This window comes from Solanum dulcamara, chromosome 7, assembly GCF_947179165.1.
Source record: "Solanum dulcamara chromosome 7, daSolDulc1.2, whole genome shotgun sequence".
In the NCBI taxonomy this organism is placed as follows: Eukaryota; Viridiplantae; Streptophyta; class Magnoliopsida; order Solanales; family Solanaceae; genus Solanum; species Solanum dulcamara.
Window position 1 is genome coordinate 20,770,717 of NC_077243.1, and position 20,948 is coordinate 20,791,664.

Here is a 20,948-nt window from a genome sequence, read left to right on the forward strand (position 1 = left end):
ATGCTGATGTCGTAGTCCTTGAGTAGATCGAGCCATCTCCTTTGCCTCAGGTTGAGTTCCCTCTGGCTGAAAACATATTGTAAGCTCTTGTGATCGGTGAATACGTCAACATGCACTCCATATAAGTAGTGGTGCCAGATTTTGAGCGCGAATACCACAACTGCCAGCTCAAGGTCATGAGTTGGGTAATTTCTCTCATGAACCTTAAGCTGTCTTGAAGCATAGGCTATCACCTTCCCTCTTTGCATCAACACACAGCCCAACCCAATTCTGGATGCATCATAGTAGACCACAAAGCCTTCTATTCCATCGGGCAAGGTCAGGACAGGAGCAGTGGTTAGCTTGGCCTTTAGTTTCTGGAAACTCTCCTCACAAGCATCGGACCATTGGAACTCGGCCTTCTTTTGGGTCAGCTTAGTCAATCGTGATGATATGGATGAGAATCCCTCTACAAACCTTCGATAATAGCCGTCCAAGCCCAAGAAACTTCTTATCTCTGTCGGGGATGTGGGTCTGGGCCAACTCTTCACAGCTTCAATCTTTTGAGCGTCAACCTGAATACCATCTCCAGATACAATATGGCCTAGGAAGGCCACTCAAGCAAGCCAAAACTCACATTTAGAGAACTTTGCATACAATACCTGGTCCCTCAAAGTTTGTAAAACGACTCTAAGATGATAGGTGTGCTCCTCTTCATTCTTGGAGTAGACCAGAATATCATCTATGAATACAATCACAAACATATCAAGATATGGTTTAAACACTCGGTTCATGAGATCCATAAAAGCTGCGGGGGATTAGTCAACCCGAAGGACATGACCAAAAATTCAAAATGGCCATAACGGGTCCGAAACGGTGTGTTTGGAATATCACACTCCCTCACCTTCAACTGATGGTAGCCAGATCTCAGGTCTATCTTTGAGAAGAAAGTGGCACCCTGAAGTTGATCGAATAAGTCGTCTATTTTGGGGAGAGGGTATTTGTTCTTTACGGTGACCTTATTCAGCTGCCTGTAGTCAATACACATTCTAAGGGACCTATCTTTCTTCCGCACAAATAGGACCGGAGCTCCCCATGGTGAGACACTCGGCCTAATGAACCCCTTATCTAGCAAGTTCTTCAACTGCTCCTTCAACTCTTTCAACTCGGCTGGTGTCATTCTATATGGAGGGATTGAGATAGGCCGGGTATCAGGAAGAACATCAATCCCGAAGTCGATCTCCCTATCAGGAGGGAGTCCAGGCAGATCTTCAGGAAAGACATCTAGAAACTCGTTGACGATCGGAACCGACTCGAGGGATGGAGACTCAGTATTGCCATCTTTCACTCGGACAATGTGATAGATACACCCTTTTAAGATTAGCTTCCTGGCCCTAAGGTAAGAAATAAACTTACCCTTAGGCATAACAAGACTACCCCTCTACTCTATGACAGCTTCATTCGGGAATTTGAACTTGACAATCTGAGTTCTACAATCAATAGAGGCATAACAGACATAAAGCTAGTCCATGCCAAGGATCACATCAAAATCAACCATGTCCAACTCAACTAAGTTGGCCAAGGTATCCCAGTGATGAATTGACACAGTGCAATCTCTATAGACTCTCTCAGCTAAGACAGAATCACCGACAAGAGTAGCTACACTGAAAGGCTCAAGAAGATGTTCGGGAATTTTATTGAATTTACTAGCCACGTAAGGAGTCACAAAAGATAGTGTGGCACCCGGATCCATCAAAACATAGCAATCAAGAGAATAGACTCGAATCATACCCGTCACAATGTTTGGAGAGTTCTCTTGATCTTGGTGACTACCCATGGCATATAACCAGTTTATTCCTCCGCTAGTGGCTGAAGTAGTGCCCCTCTGATTATCCTTAGCCGACAGTGTGGTGGCAGAATGCTGGACTTTGTTTCCCCCTTTCGGGCACTCCCTCTGAAAATGGTCCATTTGGCCGCATTTATAACAACCAACCCTTCCTGCTCTGCATTCTCCCAAGTGGAGCCTACCACACTTGCCACATGGTGGCTTCTCTCTCGAGCCTTGACTTACGCTGGCATGGGATTGAGAACCCTGGGGTTTGAGATTCTGGCGACTCTGTCCCTGCCGATCATACCTGTTCTGCGGCATAGAAGCACTAGCGGTTGAGGAGGCATAGTTAGAAGGCCTCTTCTGGAAGAAAGACCTGTTGCCCTTGTTCTGCCTCTATTCATTCTCATGGCCCGCTGATTTTGCCTTCTTGCTCAGATGCTCCTCTCGGTCTTTTCTCTTCTCATCCTCCACCTGTTGAGCATACACCATTAGTCTCGAAATATCCATGTCCGAGATCAACAATGCTGCTTTGCACTCCTTCTTCACATGCCTCCCTAATTCAGAGACGAATTTCCTCATCTTTAACCTCATATCTGGGATCATTTCTTGAGCAAACCTGGACAACTGGATGAATTTCAGGCCATACTCCTTAACCGTCATACCCTCCTGTTTTAGATTCACAAATTCCTCCACTTTCACTTCCCTCAACTCTCGGGGAAAGAAGTGGTCAAGAAAGGCTCTCTCAAATTCATCCCATATAGCAGGTTCAGCATCCTCACCTCTACCTTTCTCCCATTGGTTATACCAAATGTTTGCCATATCCTTGAGTTGATAAGACACCAACTCAACCCCCTCAATTTCCATAGCATGCATAGCTTTCAGAATTTTCCACATCTAGTCAATAAAGTTTTGAGGGTCTTCATCAACCTTAGAACCAGTGAATGCCAGCGGATTCATTCTCAGAAAGTCTCGAATTCTGGCGGTAACAGACGACTCTTGAGAACTAGAGCTAAGAGTCGGCGAACTCTGGTTACCATTTCGGGCAGCCATTAATTGAGTGAGCATTGCAATCGCCCCTCTAAATTCTGCCTCTAATAAGGGTGCAGGCAGAGTAGCAGGCACTTGGGGCGCCTCCACATACCTCGCAGGTCGGCCTCTAGACCTTGCCGGGCGTACCTCAGACTGGGGCATCTCTGCATTATCGGCATTCCTCTGGCTAGCAGTACGTTTTGGAGGCATTATCTGTAACGTATAAACGCACGAATTAGAAGGGAAGTTTCATAGAGTTTAACTCCATCACACGAATTCAGAGTATGAAAGAGGGGAAACAATTCCTAATGTCCTATAGCCTCCTGCTTATAAGTGTGGTGCACAACTCACCCATAAGCAAGACTCTACTAGACACGACTTCATAGACTCCCTAAGACACTCGAACTCTGTGCTCTGATACCATATTTGTCATGCCCCAAGAGGGTACCCTAGACGTGACCGATACTCGAAAGCCATTTCTGACCTTCAAGCGAACCACCTGATTCAGTCACTTCATCATTCAGTCATATACACACAAATGAGGGTTCAATCATAACATACTATTCACAATATGGGGGCCGAAAGCCAAACATGTTCAACTCAACAAAACAAGTAAAATAGGACTTCTCAAAAATAGCAGTCCAACCTTCCCACACTCTAGTCTATGAAGCCTCTATCAAAGTCTAGAAGGTGCCAATGACAAGCCCATGGCTACCAACAATCCAAAATAAAGGAAGCGACAACAAAACTATACAAGAAAGCTCAACATCCTCCGGAAAACTAGGAGGACTCACCAACTAGCTGGGAGTATATGTGGATCTTCAATGGAGCGCCGGTTGATAACCCCTGGTACCTGTCTCTGCATCATGAAACGATGCAGGCCAAATGGCGTCAGTACGTGGAATGTACGAGTATGTAAAATGGCCGGATGAAACAACATCAAGAAAATATCAATATCAACTCAGGATACCAACTCATACATATATACATGATAACTCACTCAAATGTCCTAAGTCTAACAAGAATAGTTTAGACGGGACTAACTCATAAGCCACTTAACTCAACTGACTCGGAGCACTATCAAGACCTAAATGGGAGTTTCTCTTATCCGACAACCATCACCTATGAGCCGGTGATAGTACAACAATCAAACGTTATTGCCACGTCCGTCCATACCTTGCCAGGGCATGAACGCCTCCCTAATCATGGATACCATCGATTAGTCAAGTCCTATCATTTCAGGACAAATAAATAAGAAACATCCGACTTTAACGGTTCGATCCTATGGGAAGCATCCAACTTTAACGGTTCCATCCCTACCTTGTTGGCGGCATAGTTCCTGGGGTTCGAGTACGGACTATACTCTCGCCTGCCTCGGTGCTCGATACTCTTTCCATGACTCTATGCTCATAAGACTCCCTCCAATTATCTTAAACAAGCCCTCACGGCTAGTTTCATATGGGACATTGCCAACTCATCAACTCTATTCTCATTTCAACTCAATTAAGTCATAATGGCAAGTTTCATTTAGGACCTCGTCCACTCGTCAATTCTATCCTCCAATTAACTCAATCAAGCCTCATTTAGGTAAGCATTTATGATATCTCCTCAAGACTCATCACAACTCTATGACTTTAGCTCAACAACACAGGTGGAATAACACATTCAAGAAAATTGACTTATGCAACATAATCACATGGCTAAAGAGATCAACAAAACGTAATAACAAGTCATCTCCATCAACTCATACTTATATGAAGGTTTTAGGAACATTCTTAGCTCAACAACATCAACACATATAGCATCAAGTAGATAGGGGACAAAACTCATTCAAACATAAACCATACCAAGAAACTCCATTTTCATGGACATCTAACCTCAAAGCAAGAGTAGGGCACATGGGTGGACTCAACCCATGTTTTGGATAGCCTTACATACCTTAGAATAGACTCTTGAAGAAACCTTGTTGTTAGGTCTTCAATCGAAAGCTTGAAGTCTTGAAGCTCTTGGAACAATCTCTTGTTGGAAATGGAGAAGAAGAAGAAGAAGAGAGTGAGAGAGGAACTCCTAGGGCTTTTTAGAGAGAGAGTGAGGGATTGAAAATGATCCCAAAATATGCTAAGGCTGATACATATATAATTTGGGGGAATTCCCAAATTACCCCTTCTCAAAAGTTCTGAAAAATAGGCAAAAATACACTTGGCGCGATAGTGGCGCGTCACGCTATTGCAGCGCCAGGCTGATTATGCCTAAAACCTGCACACCTCGTAGTGGCGCGCCGCGCCAGAGATCAAACTACTGAGGCATGTTTCTGGCGCGATAGTGGCGCATCGCGCCCTTATAGCGCCAAGGCCAATATTTTTTGGGTTCTGGAAATTGGCTTGAAAAACCCTGCACACCTTTTAGTGGCGCGCAGCGCCAGAGACCAAACTATTGAGGCATGTTTCTGGCGCGATAGTGGCGCGTCACGCCACTGCAGCGCCTAGCCCAATTTTCCAACAATTGCAACCTAGACCTGGAAATCTCTGTTGTGCTAGTTCATCTTAGGATCGTCATATCTTTTGACTCCAAACTCCAAAATGTACATTCTTGGTGGCGTTGGAAAGAAGACTCGATGACCATTAATTTAATAGGTCGTGGGCCATCCAGATCGTCATATATCAAAATATAGGGTCATTAGAAGTCAGCCCTTCATGCGAACTCCTCCTCAAACTTAGTCACGATGAATCTTTTGGACTTGGCTTGTTCCTAGGGGTCCTTTGTGACCCCACATCACCTATAACACTTCTCAATTTCTCATGGACTCATCTTAACTCATGTAAATGCCCCACAATACTCGAGTTCAATCCTACCCGAATACATGAAAGGTCCGAATCTTAGGGAAAAATTTTGAGGGGTGTCACACCCTTCTACCTCTATTATAGTATGAGCTCTTTCCCGGAGACACACTAACATACTCTTACCTATCTATTGCACATCACAAGGTCTCATCTCGCTCCTCCTCCACACATCTATCCTTAACTAGACAAGTACAACACAACCATCATAATCAAGCAACACTCACTCTTCCCCATCTACTCTCACTCAACTCCGCTTACTATCATCTTGGTCAACCCATCACTATCAAAAGCTCAAGACTCACATTGGTTCATTATCCTATCATCTCCCCCTTAGCTCAAAGGCATCCACTAATGATATTAACTAGTCACCCAAAGCAACTCATAAAATTAGAGCCTCATTCAAATCTATACTATTTCATATACACATCTTAAGCCTCTTCTTACCAAATGACTTAGCCTCAACTCACTACTTACATTTGAGGGTCACATACCCCTCCTTCCATGACACATACTCCTTACAAGTTAATATCTTAATCTCTTGCATATGTAAGGTCAAGCCTACTGAATCAAACTTTAAAACTAGCACTATCACAATCATTCACTACACCTCGTTACTCACCTTATAGATACTCCACCCTAGTTACAGGCCGCAATCAACCATCATTCTCACTATTTGAGTTCTACTCCTCTAACTCCCTCTTTCTAACTCTACAATCATCCTATCAACCATAGCTCTCTATGCCTCGGATGGCGACACTAATCACTTAGAGACATAACCTCCCTCTCAAAGATAACATTTGAATCAAGATTTAGAGATGAGATTCTAGGATACATCTCGCTTCGGCTCAACACACGATCCATATGAATGAGAGTACATTCTTCCAAATCAATAGAGTTAAACACATTAATCGGCTCCTCTCAAGACTTGTGCTGTCTCTTCACTTTCTCAAGACTTTATCTTAACTCATCAATAGGAATCTCAGATTTACTGTTATAACCACCTTGATTATGAGGGGTAGTCGAATGGATTTGAGCAACGCATGAATTAGAAGGGAACATTCATAGAGTTAAACTCTATCGCATGAATTTAGAGTATGAAAGAAGAGAAATAATTCTTAATGTCCTATAGCCTCCTGATTATAAGTGTGGTGCACAACACACCCATAAACAAGACTCTACTAGACACAGCTTCATAGACTCCTAGGACTCTTGAACTCTGTGCTCTGATACCATGTTTGTCACGCCCCAGGAGGGTACCTTAGAGGTAATCAGCACTCAGAAACCATTTCTGGCTCCCAAGCGAACCACATAGCCCGATCAGACATTCGTTCATCCATTCAATCAGCGGAAGACTTAAAATAAAAAGAATATTTGGTAGGCAACTAAAATCGTCAATCTAACTCAAAGAATAAAGGCCATGGGCCAACAAATCAACTCCAATATTTGTCATAAAAAAATAGTTTGACAAGAATAATTCTAAGAAAGAAGTACTCGATCGACCCATCACTATCTAGGTTATGAAGCCTCTATCACTACTATCTAATTGGAGCCAATGAAATGTTCATGGCTACCTCAAATCAAAATGAAAAGGGCTAACTCAATTGAAAGAATGATATAAGCGGTGTCCTTCGGATGTAGGGAAGGACTCACCAATACGCTGAGTGTGTATAGATCCTCAATGGTTCTCCTATTAACAATCTCTTAAACCTGTCTATGCATCATAAAATGATGCAGGTCCAAATAGACGTCAGTACGTGGAATGTACGAGTATGTAATATGGCAGAATGAAACATACCTCAAGAAAGAATAACATCGGTCCAAATATCTCAAATCAGAAAGATAAGAGAGACTCGAATAAGGAGTCATAAGTCTAAAGTGCGAATACATATTTAGACAAATACCAATCACACATCGTACAATCCAATCCAATCGTACACAATACAGTTCAATCAAATCATATATCATCCAATTCAATCCAATCGTATACAATTGGTTCAATCCGGTCATATACGATCCAATCCAATCCAATCACATATCATCTAATCCAATCTAACCCAATCGTACACTGTCCAATCACATATCCTTTAATTCAATCCATCACACATCACCTAATCCGATCCAATCATACATAATCCACTCAATAATCAACTCAAAGGACTAAACTCAATAAATATGCAATGTTTTACAATTCAACCCAATCATCTACAATCACAATCAAACCAATCATATCAAGCACAATCCATTCAATTGGGAGTTTCTCTAACTGACAACTATCGCCATATGAGGGAGCGATAGTACAACAATCTGATGTTGTTGCCACGTCCGTCCATACTTTGCCAGGGTATGAACGATCAACCAATCATGGATCCAATCCAACCAAGTCCTATAATGTCAGGACAATAAAATGGGAAACATCCGACTTTAACGGTTCCATCCCTCGGGAAGCATCCGACTTTAACGGTTCCATCCCCTCCTATGTTTGGCGACGTAGTTTATTGGTTCGAGTATGAGGTATACTCTTACCCAATTTGGTGCTCGATACTTCTCCCAAGAATCAATATGCTCATACCTATCAAGTGAGTAAGATACTCAAAATACTCATTTAGTCTCATTGGACTCTTTTCAAAACTCAACTCAAATCTGGCCTCATTGGACCTTCTTTCAAATCGACTCATCTCAAATCATTGAACTCTTCTTTAAACTCGATACCATCTCAACCCAATGGAGGTAGAAAATATTATGTGCATTTAAAATATAATTCCAACTCCTCAACTCAAACTCAAAATAGATATTTTAATGTAAAAATACTCAACTCATTTATACTCAAAATACTCGTGTTCAAAAGCAATTAAAAGACTTCTCAAACTTAACTCATGCTTAAACTCTTTTTAAATCATAGATGAAAATAATCATTCTTTAGACTCAAAATATTATATAAATAGTTTATGCAAAAAGGTTCACACATTCTTCATTTAAAGCTCCTTCTCAAAAGATCATTTATTTTCAAAATATTCATAAGACTCCAATCAACTCAAATTATGTAAATCACATACCACATAATCACATTAGACTTCAATCCACTTCATCACACAACATTCTCATCAACATAACCTCTTCATTCACATCATCGTCAAATATCATTATTCACATCATCATCAAACATCATCATAACATCATCATAACATCATCATCATCATCATCATCAAACATTATCATCACATCATTGTTAAATATCATTATCACATCAATCGTCAAACATCTACTCCAAAAATCCTTATTTTAGTCTTTGTTCAATTTATAGAAACAAAAGTGACATTCTAGCTCTACCAATGTTTTAATTATTTTTATGCCATTCACATTCATAACTATCCCAATTCTCATATAACTCAAAAATCAATTTCATCAAACTCAAGTAAAAGAATACCTCATTTCACTATAAAAATCATCAATCTCATCCTCAAGATAAATTATGATCAAAAGAAATCCCATCTTGGGTTCATGTGAATGAATACATGAATCCATACTCTCAACAAATTCAACTCAAGAACATCATTAACATATTTTAGAAATATTCTAGGGTTTAGTAAAATTTCAAGAAAACCTTCCTAGAAGGTTCAAATCTTTCACACTCTTCATCAAACACATCTATGGGCATATGGAAGAAATCAATCAATATTTTAGATTAGCCTTACATACCTTGCTTGAAGATCATCTCACCGGAAACCAAGACTTGACTTGAAGATCTTGAATCCTTGAGCTCTTGAGGACAAATCTTGTTGGAGATAGAGAAGAAGAGGAAGAGAGGGAAATTTCTAGGGCTTTTAGAGAGAGAGAAAGGGACGGAAAAATGGTCCCAAAAATGTTCAAGGCTGTGTATATATAATTTGGGAAAATACCCAAATTGCCCTTTCTCAAAAATCTGGAAAATAGGCCAAAAACACTCTTGGCGCGATAGTGGCGCGTCGCGCCACTACAACGCCCAGTCGAATAGGCTTAAAAACCCTGTAACCCAATAGTGGCGCGTTGCGCCAGAGACCAAACTACTGAGGTTGTTTTGTGGCGCGATAGTGGTGCATCGCGCCCTTACAACGCCAAGCCCATATTTTCTGGGTTCTGGAAAATAGGCTTAAAAACCCTGCACATCTCCTAGTGGCGCACCGCGCCAGGGACCAAACTACTGAGGCTTGTTCCTGGCGCGATAGTGGCACGTCTCACCATTGCGGCGCCAAGCCCAGGCTTCCTGTAGTCACAACCCAGGCCTGAAATTCCTGCAGTACTAGTCCGTCTTAGGATAGTCATAACTTTTGACTTTGAACCCCAAAATTTACAATCTTGGCGGCATTGGAAATAAGACTCAAAGACCTTTAATTTGATAGGTCATGGGCCACCCAATTCATTCTATTTTAGGAGACATGGTCGTTTGAAGTTGACCCTTATACTAACTCGTCCTAAAACTTAATTGATTGGGATTCTTTGGACTCGACTTGGTGTTAGAGATCCCTTATGACCCTTAAACACCTCTAACACACTTAAATTCTTAGGAGTTAATCCTAACTAATGTGAAAAATTACGAGTCCTCCAGTCTGAGTCTACACTCACATGAAGAAATGTTCGAGTCTTTGCGAAATATTTTCCGGGGTGTTACACATGTGCCATGGAAATAGAGCATTCTGATGTTGTGTTGTTAGTATTGATAAACAAATATTAATTTGGTGCTATTTTTTGTTGAAATTTTCTTTTGTTAGGTACCAATCAAACACTATTTTTGTTAGGTTCCTTTAGGTGTCAAATTCTGCTTTTGTTAGGTACCAAACAAAAAAGATCAAGTTATTGGTTGTAGTTCAAATTGAAACATTGGTTATGTTGGAATGAAGTCTTCATTTTGTACAATTGGTACAATAGTTTTGTTACTTTTAGTTATATTAATATCTTTATAAATTTGCTCATATGGATACCCCAATAAAATAGACAGAAAAGAAAGAAGGATTGGCCTATTTGAAAGTGATACAAATGCTGATTTTATAAAGCCTTGCACAACCAAATACACTTGCAACTTGTTCTAAGTCGTAACTATTCCGACAACATAAAGAAAAAAAAACATAACCAAACTAAAGATGTAGGGTAGAACTATGACAAGTTTCATTGCGCACAACTACATCTTCCATCCTTCACATTCTTGGCAAGGCTTAAAAATAGAAAAAACATGATGACAATAAAGACTATTAGCTTCCGGTTACAACATTTGCTCTTCTTCTTCTTCTCCTTCGTTAACCATTTGTTACTATCAACATGACTTTCATAAAAGAGTAATGCTTCTTCCAACTCCTTAATTCTCTTCGCCAATTCGAAATAATGAACTTGGATCGTATATCAACATCTTCACGATCCTTCCATCTAAAGAAGTTGCACGAATTTTCCTAAAATAAAAAAACAAATTAAACAAAAGTAAAAAAAACAAGAAATAAGAGATCTCCAGAAATAGAGTATTTATTTACAGAACATACACGATAGCGTGGAAAAGACCAAAATCTTCGAGCTGGATTGTCGTCTGACCACAAAGTTTACATTGAAAGTAAGTCTCTATGTTTGCTTCAAATTTTCACACACAGCCTTGGATCATTATCATCATTACAAATAAGATTCAAGATTGAATTTGACATTATAAGAAGATTTTCCTTCAAAGCCTAAACACAAAATATATCTTGATTTCTCAAATTTAAAATAAATTAAGAAGAAATTATACCTTTTCAGATAATAAATTAAATTTTCAGACAATAAATTAAACCAAATTCTTATCTTTTGAGTTGATTCTTATCTTGGGGAAGAAGGTGTATCAATAGAGAAAAGGAATGGAGTGTGGCATTTTTTATTGGTTTTTGGAAGAAAAAAATAACTTCACGTGCACCAAGTGCTTGTTTATAGATGCCAGGCCAAAATGGATCAAAATGGTCTATTTACAAAGGTATTAAATAGTTTTGTGGGATAATAGCACACATTCAAAGTTAAGGTGTCTTTTTGAAAAAATGAGACAACTTCAATGGTGTGTTTATGTCTTTTCTCTTATGTATAGTTCAACTATATTTATCTTTTTGAGTGTATTATATTATATAATTAGTATATAAGTAAGTTATATTCAATTTTTTGAGTGTATTATCATAATATATAATCAATGTATACTTTCTATGATTATTGGCTACTTTTTTAGGTAAGTACATGTCTATATTTGTTGTAAACTAATTACTACTTTATTGTATACATTTGAAACTATCTCTATTACATGTATTCATCCTCTCTCTCCCTAATTTCTCTCTCCTCCCTTTCCCATTCTCCCTCACCTTTTTGCTCCTTTTAACATGTAGTTATAAGTCATAATTTATTAAATTATAATTTTAAATTTTTAATTAAGTTCAAAATTATAGTTATTTTTTAAGAGAAAAGGATCAAAATAGTCCACTATCTTTGGATTAAAGCTTAAAATGATCCTATATCTTTCATGTGGAGCATTAATAGTCCATGTTCTTTAAAAAAGTAGTCCACTTATAATCCAAATTGGAATAAAGCTTAAAATGATCCTATATCTTTCATGTGGAGCATTAATAGTCCATGTCCTTTTAAAAAGTAGTCCACTTATAATCCAAACTCAACTTCCTCACTTTATTCAACGGAGAAAAGTTACACCCATACATGGGCATTCGAAGGTAGCCAAAATAATTGTAACACCCCTCAAAATTTTTCCTAAGATTCGGGCCTTTTTTTTGTTCACGTGTGGGGCCCATCGTATTTATTTCGAAGTATGTGCTTGAGTTAAGATGAGTCCCTGAGGAATTTAAGAGCGTTAGAGGTGATGTGGGGTCATTAAGGACCCCTAGGACCAAGCTAAGTCCAAAAGATCCGTCGTGGCTAAGTTTAGGACGAGTTCACGTAAGGGTCGAATTTCAATGACCCTATCGTTTGAAAGACGCCAATCCTGGTGGCCCACGACCTATCAAATTAAAGGTCGTCGAGTCTTCTTTCCAACGTCACCAAGAACGTAGATTTTGGAGTTCGGGGCCAAAAGATATGGCGATCCGAAGACGAACTAGCACGACAGGGATTTCATTTTGGCCTGGGTTACCACTGCTGGGGAAATGGCCCTGGCGCCGTAAGGGCGCGACGCGCCACTATCGCGCCAGGAACATGCCTCAGTAGTTTGGTCCCTGGCGCGACGCGCCACTAAAAGTGTGTAGGGTTTTTCAGGCCAAATTCCCAGAATTTGGAGCAATAGGCTTGGCGTTGTAAGGGCGCGACGCGCCACTATCGCGCCAGAAACATGCCTCAGTAGTTTGGTCCCTGGCGCGACGCGCCACTAAAAGTTGTGTAGGTTTTAGGCGTGATTGGCCTTGGCGCTGTAAGGGCGCGACGCGCCACTATCGCGCCAAGAGCATTTTTGCCTAATTTTCAGAATTTGGAGGAAGGGCAATTTGGGAAATTTCCCAAATTATATATATACACAAACCTTGTATATTTTGGGACCATTTTTCTTCAGCCCCATTCTCTCTCTAGAAAAAGCCCTAGCTCCTCTCCCTTTTCTCTTCTCTTCTTCTCCATTTCCAACCAAAAAGGAGTCCAAGAGCTTCAAGACCTCAAGCTCCCATTGAAGACCCAACATCAAGGTTTCTTCAAAGTCTTCACTAAGGTATGTAAGGCTAACCAAAACATGGGTTGAGTCCACCCATGTGCCCTATTCTTGTGTTGAGGTTAGATATCCATGAAAAATGGAGTTTCTTGGTAAGGTACATGTTTGAATGAGTTTTGTTTCCATCTTATCTAAGTATTTATGTGCCAATATTGTTGAGCTAAGAGATTCCTAAAATGAGCCCTTATGTAAGTATGAGATGATGAGGAAATGAGTTGCAAAATATGTTTTGTTGGTCTTGTTAATTATATAGATTCTATAAAGTATACTATTTTTCTTAAAAAATGTTGCCTATTATAAGAATGTCGATTTGAAGTCTTGGAGATGTGATAAGTCACAAAGATTTTCTCAACTAGATGGAGGTAATGATTGATTTTATATCTAGATGATGTTATATATGTGCATTTAAAGCTTCCTTGAAGATATGATTGAGATTGAGCATTGAGATTGATATTTGATTGTGATAGAGTTGATGAGTCGACAAGGTTGTAATGAGACTTGTTGATATGAGTTGATTGAGTTGAGTTGATGGAGTTTTATGAGCATTGAGTCTTGGGAGGAGTATCGAGCACCGAATTGGGCAAGAGTATAGTCCCTACTCGAACCCAATACCTGTGTTGCCAAACGTAGGGGAGATTGAACCGTTAAAGTCGGATGCTTCCCCGAGAGCTTTTGTCCTGACATTATAGGACCTGGTTGGATTGTATCCATGAGTGTTCGTCGTTCATGCTCTGGCAAGGTATGAACGGGCGTGGCAACGACGTCATTTCATTGTACCTTCACTGGCTCATAAGTGTTGGTTGTCGGTTAAGAGAAACTCCCAAATAAGTTTTGATAGCACTCTGAGTCAGATTGAGTTGAATTGTATATGATTGGTCCAGTCTAAATCATACTCTTGTTTAGACTTAGGACATTTGATTGAGTTGTCATTCATTTTGAGTTGAGCTCCCGAGTTGGTTGATTTATTCTTCCTTGATGTTCATTGTATTCGGCCATTTTACATACTCGAACATTTCATGTACTGACGCCATTTGGCCTGCATCATTTCATGATGCAGAGACAGGTACTAGAGATCATCAACCGGCGCTCCGTTGAAGATCCACTTACACTTCCAGCCAGTCGGTGAGTCCTCCTAGTTCCTGGAGGATATTGGGCCTTCCTGTACAGTTTTTGATTGTCTTTTCTTTATTTGGATTGTCGGTAGCCATGGGCTTGTCATTGGCACCTTTTAGACTTGAATAGAGGCTTCATAGACTGAGATATGAGGAGGTCGAGCGGTCATCTTAAGGATTCCTATTTTGATTATCGTCTTGATTGTAAATGTTTGGCCTTCGGCCCTTATGATATGAGAAGTATTTCTTAAATTGAGTTTTCTGCTAATAGAATGTGCTTGAATGAGTGAGAGACTGTACCAAGTGGTTCGCTCGGAGGTCAGAGATGGACTTTGGGTGCCGGTTATGTCTAGGGTACCCTCCTGGGGCGTGACAATAATACAAACTTAAAGCAACAACACACAATTCCTCAAAATTCATCATTCTGTATCGCAGCGCATTAAACTGCTAAGACAAGAACAATGTGATTTAATTTAGCATCACAAATCATAGTTGTGAGCTTCCTTCAATACATCCATTGCATGTTTCATCTGACTTGTGAGTTATGATCAAGTGTATATATGCTAAACCAATACATAATTGTTAAGTTTTCCATTATTAGTTGTTAATGGCTCGGTTATCGATTTATCTCTTATGAATAAGATATTGAATGAAAAAATCTAAATTCATTTAGCTTTCAACAAAACATAATTATAAAGATAGCTCAGAATGGGATAGTAGACAATATATAAAGAATTAAAGCTAATAGATAGTGCATACATGCCAAAATTTTTGGAGATTTGTGCTTTAGATAAGAGGGGGGGTCTCGGCGTAATTGGTAAAGTTGTTGTTGGTGAAACAGTTTCTTTTTAAAATGCAAGGTAAGTGTACATATAATAAACCCTTATGGTCTAGTCCTTCTCTATAATCCTTTCATAGTGCAAACTTAGTGTATCAGGCTTATTGTAAGATCCCGCATGGTTTAAAGGTTGGAATATGTCATACTAGGGTAAAGTAGGGAAAATGGCTTCGGAGGACCCTTTTCATCTCAAAATCAATGACTTATAATTGTATATATGAGTTAGGATCAATTCCTAAGTATTTGAAGAGTATTAGATGTGGTTTAGGGTCATAAGGGATCTCTAAAACCAAGTCAATCCCAAAGAAATTCTATTGACTAAGATTTCGTATGAGACCGTAGAAGGGTCAATTTCAAATGGCCATATCTCATAAAATATAACGAATTAGGTGTTCTATGACCTATAAAATTAAAGGTCTTTAAGGTTTCTTTCCAACACCACCAAGTTGCCTCATTCCGAGTTCGGAGTAAAAAGTTATGACCATTTTATTACATACTATCACTGCAGAAATTTCAGGCCTGGCACTGAAGTGGTGCCGGGCACCACTATAGTGACAGAAACAAGCCTCAGTAGTTTGGGTGATGGCGCAGCGCGCCACTATAGCGCCAGTAGGGTTTTGAGCTCATTTTCCAGATTTTTTTGATGAAGGGCAAGTTGGACAATTCCCTAACTATATATACGAACTTAGAGCGTTTGTGGATCATTTTTGCATCCTTTCACCTCCAAAGAACCCTAATCTTCATCCTTCTCTCTCCCAAAATCATCCCATCCAATTTTTCTATCAAAATCAAGGATTCAAGGCTCCTCATTGAAGACCAAGAATCAAACTTTCTTAAAAGCTTCAATCTAAGGTATGCGGGTTTTCATCCATGGGTTTTTCCACCCATGGAGCCCAAATGTTTTTTCAACCTTGTATATCAATTTTAAGGATGAAATCTTATGGTATTTTACATGATGGTTCCAAATGCATAGATTGTGGTATATTTTAAGTTTATTTACTCCTATTGATATATATATTTATATTGACTCTCAATTTCAAGTGATGAGAAATTTTATGGATTTTCATACTACGATTCCAAATGCATAGATTCTTGAATATTTGAAGTTTATTTACCTATATTGACTTATGTTGATTCTTATTTACATGAAATGGATCTTTTATCAAGTTACTTATATGAAGGTTTGAAAGGTAGTTTTAAAGTGCATATGGTGGGTTGTTTTTAAGATGTTTGATTTGATGCATTCATATCACTCTCATGCATACAAGTATTCTTTAAATGTATTTGAAGATTTTTATGAAATGAACCCACCTAGTTTCTTATGATAAAGCAAAGTTGAAATAAAGTTTGACTCCAATGAATGTTTGACAATGTCTACAAATGAGTTTAAAGGTGCTCTTTGCAAATAAGTTTTGTGAATGATGATTCTATAATGTTCAAGCAAGTTAATGATAGGGTGAGTTAAGGCCCTAAAGATATTTCATGAATAAAGATATGTGATGATGAAAGGTCTACACTCAAATCACATGAGACAAAGTTAAGTAGCTATTCTATGATTTTGTTCTTATGAAGAGAGGACGGGTAGTAGATATGGCCCCTCCCACACGATGATTGAGTTTATGTTTTTTGGTTTGTCTATTTCGTTGAGAGTTTACCTAGCCCCAAGTGGACCTTGGGATAGGCATTCTCTCCCATATCAAAGGCAAGAGACCCGTAGAAAGATCTCATTGTCCCATAACTACGTGCCACCGTAGGAAGAAGGATCACCCGTTAGTAGAGGCTTGATTCCTTAGAAAGGGTCACCCATTAGTAGAGGTTTGATTCCTTAAATAGCTTAGTGGATCCACTTAGGCATATAGGAGTCTATCTTGGCAAGTAGTCTCCCCCTTTCCTTCGATGTATGGGTAAACATTGGGACTCCATGTTATGGATCACATGGTTTATGTCGGTTAACGGTCACTCTCACAAAGGTACAAGGTCCCTCTTCCAATGTTTAAGATATATCATATGATGTCTACTATGTCTATCACAAAGTAAAGTATATGCTCTCACAAAGCCAAAGATTTCTTTCAAAGGGTTAATGGTATACTTATTTATGATTCATGGTACTTTGCAAGTACATGATTTCTTATAATGACTCATGATTACCTTTACAATGTTTAAGTTTCTTTTAGAATTTATGATGGTTTCTATATTTCATTGACTAAGCTTCATAACTCCAAATGGTATTTCAAATGAATACAAGGTTCTGGCATGGTCCATTGTATCACCTTATTGTATAATGATATATTGCATAGCATGCTCACATACTTAGTACATTCAAAGTACTAATGCATACTTTTGCCTACATGATATCACCATGTAGGAACCGACGTCACTCCTCGACCTCCTCCACGTGGCTAGCTCGAGTTAGTTTGAAGATTGTTTGTGGTGAGTTCCCATGTTTCGGGAACAACAACCTTTTTATTCTAAGCTTATGTCATGTAGAATATTAAGACTTTTATTAAGGTATTTATTGACACTTATTTTGAGGGTGAGATAGAGACATGTCTTAGCCCCCGCCAAGTCTATCAATAGAGGTATGTTTGGACACAAATGAAAAATGTTTTTATTTCCGCTTGTTATTGTATTTCATTATTTATGAAAAGCTAAATGAATGCTAAGAGGCTTGAGTGAGTTACCTCCGGGTGTCTCATTCGTCGTGTCACGTATAGGCCCTAGGCTTGGGTCATGACACAAATGGAAAAGTTTATAGCTGTCCTTGTGTCTGTATTTGAATATTTTTGTATATTTCATTTCAGACCCTTAATTTTTCATCTTCAACATCCAACTTGAGTATATACTATTTTTATAACATAAACTCATTAAAAATGGGAAGTTTTTGGAAGTCTGGACAAGATTGATCAGTCAGTGACTGTGAGTTCCGCGAGGCGTACGTTATGTTTGCCTTTTGCTTCTGAAGTCTGGACAAATTTTTGGAAGTCTGGACAAGTTTTTGGAAGTCTGGACAATATGTTTGCCTTTTTGCTTCTGAAGTTCATTTGGACTCCGTGAATCACGTTCGAACCTTTCCTCACATTGAAGGCAATTATGTTATTGTAAGTTGGGTAAACTGGAGGAAGCTAAGTTGCTTTTCGATAAACTTGTGGATATGAAGTTGATGCCTTGCAGTAGCACGTGTAATGCGCTTATTAAGGGATTTTGTGGCCAAGATATAATCTTGGATGGATTTGATGTTTTTATGGAAGCTATTAATGCTGATGTATTACTCGTTTTCAGTTGTTACAATAAGTTAGTTGATAATTTGTGCTTCCGTGGGTACTTGGATTAAGCTCTCTATGTGTTTGATGCAATGTGTGATAGAGGGGTGCCTCCCACAGTTCATTTGTTTAAAACATTGGTTCTTTCGTTTTGTAAGAGAGGTAGAGTTGAGGAAGCGCAATTGTTGAGCATGGATATGGAGTCTTATGGTTTTGTTTTGGATAAAGTCATGTACACGACTCTCATCAACGGCTATTCCAAGAACCAGAAAATGAAAAGGGCTATGATGGTATTTCTCAGAATGCTCAAGTTGGGTTGTGAACCTGATAAGTATACTTACAACACACTGATAAATGGGTTTACAAACTTGGGCATGTTCGACGAGGGTTGGGTGCTGCGTCAGCAGATGGTTGAATTTGGATTAGAACCTGATGCAGTAAGTTACCAAATCACGATTGTCAAGTATTTCAAGGACCATAAAGTTTATTTTGCATTGATGCTATTAGATGACATCAATCAATGCAATGGTGCTCCCAGTGTTCACTCTTATACTGCTTTAATCTCTGCACTTTATAAAGAGAATCAGTCAGCAAAAGTAGATTACTTATACAGGAAGATGTTGTACACTGGATTGGTTCCTGATGATGTTCTGTTTTTTACCTTGATCAACAATCATCCAAAAGGGACAGAGATTAGTCTAGCATGCACATTTTTGCGGGCTATTGCCAAGAACGGTTGTGGTATTGACCTCTCTTACATCCCTAGCCCTACCAGTCGTAAAGTTACTTCAGATATCATGCTTGATATTGATTGTCTCTTGGGAGAAATTGTGGCAAGAAACTTACCTCTGGCTAGTGTTGCTTTCAATATATACATGATTGCTTTGTGTCTAGGAGGAGAACTTGATTCTGCTCAGCTTTGCATGGATAAGATGGCAAGCCTTTCTCTTCAGACTTCGCTATCAGCTTATAATTCCATGATCAAGTGCCTTTACCAAAAGGGACTACATGAGGATGCCAAGTTTCTTGTTGAAGTTATGCAAGATCAAGGTCATGTTCCAAATCAAGCAACATTCTTGATTATGGTAAATGAATACTGTAAACAAGGTGGCATACAATCAGCACTAGAAATTCTGGACCAAATGGAAGAGAGTGGATTGAAACCTAGTGTTGCTATATATGATTCCGTCATTGGGTGTTTGGGTAGAAAAAAAAAAATAGGCGAGGCCCTTGGAGTTTTCCGGAGAATGCTCGAGGCTTGAATTTATCCTGATAAAACTTTGTTTCGGACAATGATTAATTCTCTATCAAGAAATGGGCGAGCTATTCAGGCCCATGAGCTCTTCGAAAAAATGTTGGAAGATGGAGTCCAACCAAGCCACTATGCTTATACTTCTCTAATAAATGGGTTAGTTCAAAAAAACATGATAATGTTGTTGTTGTTGTACTTTTGCTAAATCAATTTTGTTTTCCAACATCTGAAAGACTTGGGATCTGAAATATTAGCCTAAATAAGTGAGACTGGCATTAGGAAATCGAAAATCCACATGAAAGAAAAACTACCCTACATAGAAATGTCGACATAGACGAAAGAAGAGAAAAATGAGGAATATGACCAAGGATATGTTATAAAAGAGTCAAGTGACACAGTTCGTAGTCACAAAAGGCCCCTAAATAAGTGAGACGGACACTCAGAATTTCAAAAAGCCACATGAAAGCAAAGAAGAACCTGAAACAGACATGTAGATGGAAAAAAGAAAGAGGAATATGAAGAAGGATATGCTGCAAAAGAGCCAAGTGGCACTCTTCATAGTCACAAAAAACGACTAATTAAAAAATCGAAAAGCCACATGAAAGCAAAAACGGCTCTACATAGAAATGTGGATATAGAAAAAGAAGAGGAAAGTGAGGAATATGACCAAAGACATGCTGTAAAAGAGTCAAGCGATACATTTTATTAGACACAAAAACCTTCTAATTAAGTGAGACTGGCACTCGAAAAATTGAAAAGCCACATGGAAGAAAAGAAGAACTTGAAATAGAAATATAGATGGAATAGAAAGAGGAATATGAAGAAGGATGTGTTGTAAAAGAGTCAAGTCATCGACACACTTCATAGTCACAAAAAGCGCCTATTTAAGAGAAACTCGCACTCAAGAAATTGAAAAGCCACAAGAAAGCAAATACGACCTTGCATAGAAATGTCGATATAAAAATGTAATGAGCCTGAAGGCCATTTTTGATCATTTTTATAAAATGACCATTTTACCCCTTCCAGTAGTTGCTCCAAGTCATGTTTGATCAGTATTCGAAGTTGGTTTTGTTAAATTCTTTGAAAAGTCAAGGTTTTTTTTCAAAGATTTGAGTTTTGAAGGCTTTAGTTG

The 20,948-nt window shown here is 39.0% G+C and overlaps 1 protein-coding gene across 1 annotated transcript; it reads left to right on the plus strand.

Annotated features, from left to right (window-relative positions):
• Positions 1-18,552: 18,552 nt before the first annotated feature.
• On the plus strand, positions 18,553-19,988 carry LOC129895520 (pentatricopeptide repeat-containing protein At5g62370-like). Its single transcript, XM_055971244.1, has one exon. The coding sequence runs from the start codon at positions 18,657-18,659 to the stop codon at positions 19,824-19,826; it is 1,170 nt and encodes a 389-aa protein (XP_055827219.1). The 5' UTR covers positions 18,553-18,656; the 3' UTR covers positions 19,827-19,988.
• Positions 19,989-20,948: the final 960 nt, after the last annotated feature.